Consider the following 6,649-nt stretch of genomic DNA (forward strand, 5'->3'; position numbering starts at 1 on the left):
ACATGCAATTCACATTGCACTTCTTAAGCTTTTACAAATGTAATACACAAAATACTTAGACAAGTATAAAATATTATAGATGTATTGTGTTTATATATATAATATAAATATATATAATTCGCCTCCTACATTGTATGTGTGTAGGAATTAAATGTCTAAAAACATAAATATAATCAGAAAGAAGGAAGGAAAGGTGGTCTGAGATAGTCTGAAAGCTGCACCCTAAATTACCCAGCAGGATTCAAGGGGGCCGGGGGTCCCACTGCCTGGTGTGCGGATGCTCACTTGTTCCCCTGTTTTTCAGCACAGCTTGCTGCCTGCATGGAGAGCCTGGGTCCCTGAAGTCCAGAGTTTTGCTCAATGAACAGCTCCAGAGAGTAAGCCTCCAGCCTTCTGCCAGTGGGGAGCAGGTATGGGCTTCTAACCACACTTGGTAGTCACACTTCCAGGGACTCCCGACTTTTCACCCACGTGCTCCCCCACCCCCAGGGTCCCTGACCTCCAGTTCAGAGCTTGAGAAGTGCCCCAGGCAGGAAGGAGCCTGCTCACAGGAGCTCTGTCGCTGGGGGCTTGGGCTCAGGCTCGCTCACTTTTGCAAAAAAGTCACCCCGCCTCCATCTGTAGACCTGCTCCCCACATGTTAATGCTCTTATCTCTGTGCCACTTCTCTGTGGCTTGACCTTTTCATCCAATCCCTTTACTATTTTCTCAGTGGAGCTAGAGGAGGGGGTGGAGGTAGATGTCCATGATTAGTGGGAAGTGTCTTAAATTCTCACACACATTTTACTGCATTATTTAAGTTTAATCTAGTGTCCTAGAACCCGTAGAGAGTAACTATTTTGCTGTGTGTGTATTAAAGATCAGAGGGCATCAGTGCTAGACTCAGATGCTTAGTTGAGTCTTAATTTTATGCCATTACTATATTTATTTAAATCACCAATTTAATCTTCCTCATTTTTATGTTATAAATAGCTTAAGTTTTAAAATCTATTCTTTCGTTCACACACTACCATCAAATCTATGTCAAAACAACTTCATTTCTAGGAATAATGGAATCTGTCTTGCTTAAAAATATTAAACTTAAAAATAATTTTTTTTTCAAAATCCATCAGGACCTCTTTCTTCTTTTTGTTAAACATGCTTGTGGCCTACCTACACTCATTTGGAAAAATGAAACTAAAAACAATGGGAAAATTTAAAAAATAAAATTTGTCATAGCTTTAGATATGAAGGTTATAAAAATAAATCTATAATCACTTTAGTTTTTCAAGGCTTTTTATAAAAGTTTATTAAAGTTCTCTCACATAAGTCCTTTGATGTCTGTAGTCCAAATAGAATCAACAAATGTTAAGTATCAGTAATATTTACTTACAATAACAATGTATTTTTTATTCTAGAATCTCTTGAGTACAAGTGGCAGAAACTCATCTCAAACTAAGACCCCCAATTTTTTTGGATACATGGGAATTCTACGAGTTTATTCAGGTCTAGTTCTAGATGGATCAAGGTGGGTGTTAAAAGATAGGGTTCTGATGTTCTCTTTCTCTCTTTCTATGTATGTATCTGTATGTATATATAGATACATCTATATCAGGCAAACTTTAATTTTTTAATTAATTGAGAGACAGCATGAGTGGAAGGGGGGAGGGGCAGAGGGAGAGAGAATCTCAGGCAGACTCTTCCTCACTGAGCACAGAGCCCGACCAGGGTTCGATGTCATGACCCTGAGATCATGACCTGAGTTGAGACCAAGAGCTGGCTGCTCAACTGACACCACCAGGTGCCCCCCATGCAAACATTTTTAAAATAAAAATTTTATCATGTTGTCAAGAATATTCAAACAAATATCAGATGAATGTTAATCAGTTAAGGTAATTTTCTCAGGAGACTGAATCACTTACTAAAAGAATGGGACATTTCAATGATTTTTCTCTTGAATTTTCCTTCTGGTATGTGGATTAGAGCCACAGAAGGAAATCAGTCTGGTAATTTTATAACCAGACTGATTTGCTGGTCCCCATCTGATAAACTTTTTCTTATGGACAATTGTGCGTGTGTTCTTCTAAGTCTGCTTAGCACCTGCACTCCCTTGTATGCTTGGTATTTCCCCGACCTTATAAGTCATAGTGGGATGCAGAGGTGGCCTCCCACAATGGGAGATGACAATGATAAACGCTGGCTTCCCCAGAGCCCCTTGCAGCTATAGCATGGTCAGGTGACTAGCATTGACTTGGAGGCAGGAGCCAGTGACTCACAGAGGTAGGCACCTGGAGCCTCTACTTGCTTTGAGTTTCTAGAGCAGTCGTGGCAACAGGGCTGGGGTGGGACGGATGCGGGTGCAGTGCTAGAGAGGTGGGTGGTGCAAGCTGTAGAGACTGTAGCTTGTTGGTGGTGGTAGGGGTGTCCACCCTTGATGAGCTGTGCCATGTGGTAGTGGGCATTGACCCTGTGTCTCATAGAACCTGGCTCTCCGAGCCCATTGGCAATTTGGTGATCTACCCAATATCCTTATCATAAATTCCTTTCCTGTTGAGATCAATTGAGTTGGTTTCTGTTTACAAGTGAGACCTTGAGCTGAGGAGGGCCTTCTCTTCCTCGGTGTTATCTCTCCTTTAGCTCTATACTTACTAATTTGCATCTTAGACTACTTTTGGGCTCTGCTACTTGGATCTTCTTTTTTTTTTTTGATATTCTGATATTAGTTGGAAGAGGGAGTCCAGGAGAAGAGATAGAAGAGGACGGAAGGCCACACTGGGGCTGGGAGGCAGAGAGAGCCCTGCCTGAGGCCCCTTGGAAATCAAGCCCTGATCGCTAATTCAGCAGGTACAAGCTGCCAGACACAGGGACACACTCCTCTTCACCTTTGCTCCCATGACCCCGGTCCAGTCCACCATCACCACTCACCTGGATTATGGCAATATTCCCTGGTATTCCCCTACTTCTGCCCTGGTCCCCTAAACACTTTACCAAACACAGGGATCCTGTTAAAATATTAGTCAGTTTATGTCAGTTCTCTGAAAACTCCAATGTCTCCCATTCCTCGGAGATTAAAAATCTTATAGAGGCCTACAGGCTCACTCCCCCCACCCAAACATTCATTTTACTCTGTGTTTGATCCTGAGGAGAAGCTAAGTGCTGGAGGGAGGCTGGTGGGCTGGGGCCCTGGCTGGGGCACCTCCCCCCCCCCCCCCCTTTAGGAGCCAAAGCCCTGCCCTCTGGAGCCCTTGGAGCATCTGGACAGTTCCACAGGGCAGGAATAGGCACTGGAGGGAAGAGGAGCCCTAGAGCCGAGTCTTATTTGTCAAGAACAGAGCAGAGAACTAAGTTGAGGGATGCAGGGGCCACCGCCAGCCAGCGCCCACATCTCCCTCGGACACCAGCAGCGAGGCTAGCAGACGGGAAGCCACTTGCCCTGCTTGTCCCTCAGCCCAAGGAGGGGCCACATTGTCCGGAAGGGGCAGTGAGGGGGGCAGAGTGATGAGGTAGCAGGGTGGGCTGAGACAAGGTCATTGTGTGGGAACGAGAGGGTGTCCAGATCAGCGCAAACCAAGGGGAAGAGGGTGACGATGGGCAGTGGGTGCTCTCAAAAGTCTCCGAGGGCGGAGAATGCTCAGTGCCCCTGTCACTAGGGAGACAAATAGCCCAGTGGGACCCCAGGGGAGCCCTGCGGTCCCCCCCACATTCCAAGCCCTGGAGGGCGGTGGGGCAGGTGAAGGCACCCCTTTGGCAGCACCCTGGGGAGAAGCGCCCGCTCTGGGGAGGGAGGGCGGGCAGGGGTGGGGTGGCAGGTGCCCACCTGCGGGGGTGGGGGGCTGAGGTCGGGCAGGCCGGGCCGCTGGGAGGGAAGGAGGGAGGTCGGGGAGGGGTGGCGGCCCGGGAGGCCCTGGGAGGGTTGGGGCCCGCCCCGCCCCGCCCCGCCGCGGAGCCCTCGCTCTGCCCCGGGACGCTCCCGCGCGGCGGGGAGGGGGCGACGGGGCGGCCCGGCCGGTCCCGGCCTCGGGCGCTCGCCAGCGCCGTGTCTGTCCCCCTCCAGGGCCGGGCCGTCCCCGCGGGGCGCAGAGACGACGCGGCCGGCCCCGGCGCCCGGGCCCCCGTCACCCCCGCGCCTCCGCCCTCCACCCGCAGCGCGGCCGCCGGGCTCCGGGCTCCCGCCTCCCGCCTCCGCCTTTGCCTTCGGGCCCGTCCGGCTCCTCCCGGCGGCGGCGCTCGAAGAGCCGAAGACCCGGCCTGGAGACCTGAGCTGCAACTTCCCGAAGACGCTCGCAGGGGCCCCTGGAAAGGCCGGTCCCCCAGGGCGGTCCCCCCAGGGCGTGGCACCTGCCGGGCTGCGGGGGGGGGGGCGAGGGGGGCACAGCGACCTGCTGGGTGGGGGTGGCCGTGCTGGGCGGTGGCTCCTCGCGAGGACTCTGCAGGGGCGCAGCCTGGAGGGCCCGCCGGCCTTGGGTTCCCCGTCAGGGGAGGGGAGGGGCGCTGGGGGACAGCGGCAGAAGCAAAGGCCCTGGGGCCGGGGCCCTGGCTGGCTTAGGTTGTCTCTGCCGTTCTGCGTGGAGCCTGGCCCGGGCGGGCGGGGGGGGGCGCGGAATTCCGGCTCTGACTTGTGCTGGGGTTAGGTTGGTGACGGCAGCGGGGCCAGGGTGGTCTTCTCGGGCCGGGAGAGGGCTGGCAGGCACGTGGGCCGTGCTGCAGGCTCCTCCCGGGTCCTGGGTTAGCGGCTGGGGCGGGCAGGGAGGCCGCTGAAACTGCTCAGCGGCAGGTGGCAGAGACCCCTGCTGGCCGTGGGGATCGGGAGGGGGGCTGCTGCTGGGTAGACCCCCGGAGGCTCAGGCTTCGGGGCCTGCGGACCCTCGGGTCTCATAACCCAGTCCTAGATCTCTCCTATGTGTAACCCCGGGCACCCCGAATCCAGTCTGCTGAGGGTCCTTATAGTCACAGAGTGGCTCCACGCAGGCCTTCAGGCCCTCAGATTCGGGACCCACAGCAATCCGTGGAGCCTTCCCAGTATCCTCCACCTGCCTCTTCCTGGGATGGGAATGGACAATTTCTCAAGCGCGTTTCCACCTTCCACGGGCTAGAAGGGAATGTGGTGTATCCTGCTCGGTCCCGGCACCCCAGCTCCTTGAAGTTCTGGCCCTGGAAAGGCAGGAGAGTGTCGAGCAGTGTGTGTAGGATGACTCCGCCGGTTCTCCCCTGGGAGAGCTGAGGGCAGCTTGGGGGCCCTGCCACAGAAGGTGTCCAGCTTGTTGGAAAAGGTGAATTTGTTGCTGAAGCCAGAGTTTGCAATCGTGATGTTCCTGTCAGCTTCCAAGAGCAGGTTTTCTGCCTTCAAGTCTCCGCACACAGCCGGCCTCCGGTGACAGTTTGCACAGCAGTCACCACCTGGTGGAACTTGCCTCTTCCCTTTCCTGCTGCCACGAGCCACTAGGTGCTCCAAGCGCCTCCGCCAGCGCCTGCTGAGCAAGGCCAGGAGTGTCCTCAGCGTCGGGCCCCCCTGGTATTTCGCTGTGTTGGGGGGAGCCTCTCCTCCACCATTCCTGCTTGGCGGGGGGAGTCTCTGCAAGGTGGAGACCTGCTGCATCTCATCGGTGATCCTCACCGCCCGCGGTCGCTTTCCCAGTCAGGCGCTGGGCCAAGCTCCCCACAGCTGACTTCTGCTTGCCAGTGGCCTGCGGGGGACGGTGGCACCACGAGCCTCTCCTCAGCAGAAGGCGGCTGGCAGGCCCGGCAGCCTGTGGGCCTTACTGCTGTGCGTGGGGTCAAGGTGTCCCAAGGTCGGCTCACATTTGGGAAAAGCTGGTGAGAGCCTTGGTCCAAATCGCCTCCAAAGAAAATCAGCTCAAATTTCACCTGAGGAACTGACCTTTGTAATGGAATCGAAACGCAACGCTAGACAAGAATAAGGAAAGCAAATATCAACAAACTAAAATATAATTGAGTAAACAATAAAAGTGATAAAAGTAAAAATAAATTAGGAAAAAAAGGATAGAAGGGGGAAAAAAGACCCCAACAACCAAAACAGCCCAAAATGCCAGGGAGGAAACAAGCTAACTTTGGTCAAAGTCCTTCAGGTCAATGAAAAGCAGCTTCCAGAGCTAGAAGACTGCTAACCCAGGTGCAATTAGGGGTTTATTTGGTTGTGGAAATTCCAAAAACAATAGCTCCCTATGAGGTCATAGGAAGAAACAGACCTATCAACAAGGTTGAGTGGGGATTATCCACAGTGGTCTTATCACTTTCTGGTCCCGAGTGAGACACTTTACTCTTTTAAACTTGTTGGGGACCCCAAAGAGCCTTTTGTTTATATGGGTTATGGCTATCGATATTTATCTTACTAGAAATTAAAATCTGCAGGGTGCTTCAGTGCCTTTTTATTTCTAGATTGAAAAAACTGTACTAATTTTGGCTTTTAAAGAATGTGTAGTGTCTACATTTAAACTATTCAATCCTTGTTTTCTTTAAATGATCTCAAAATAATGCCACAACTTAACTGGCATCAGGATCCCTGTAGGAACGTTCTGTTGGATAAGACACAATGAGGCCCCTTATCACATCCTTAATGCTGGGGGCAGGGGGGTGGCATGTTTTCGTTTCTTGTTTACAGTTTTGCCCTGTTTCTTTGGCGTAGATCCTCGGCCAGGAGCCAGAGAGCCCT

The 6,649-nt window shown here is 52.5% G+C and overlaps 1 protein-coding gene and 1 long non-coding RNA gene across 2 annotated transcripts; one reads left to right on the top strand and one right to left on the bottom strand.

The window, feature by feature from the left end:
- The first annotated feature begins 322 nt into the window (after positions 1–322).
- Positions 323–3,092, top strand: LOC118352712 (uncharacterized). The gene is made up of 2 exons (XR_004810307.2): positions 323–410; positions 2,703–3,092. It is a non-coding gene; the product is annotated as an uncharacterized LOC118352712 (long non-coding RNA).
- A 1,261-nt stretch (positions 3,093–4,353) lies between these two features.
- On the bottom strand, positions 4,354–6,267 carry LOC125753937 (MAP/microtubule affinity-regulating kinase 4-like). The gene is made up of 2 exons (XM_049103521.1): positions 6,047–6,267; positions 4,354–5,883 (listed from the first exon to the last, which is right to left on the bottom strand). The coding sequence occupies exon 2, from the start codon at positions 5,573–5,575 to the stop codon at positions 5,069–5,071; it is 507 nt and encodes a 168-aa protein (XP_048959478.1). The 5' UTR covers positions 5,576–5,883; positions 6,047–6,267; the 3' UTR covers positions 4,354–5,068.
- Positions 6,268–6,649: the final 382 nt, after the last annotated feature.

This window comes from Canis lupus, chromosome 28 (assembly GCF_003254725.2).
Source record: "Canis lupus dingo isolate Sandy chromosome 28, ASM325472v2, whole genome shotgun sequence".
NCBI lineage: Eukaryota > Metazoa > Chordata > Mammalia > Carnivora > Canidae > Canis > Canis lupus.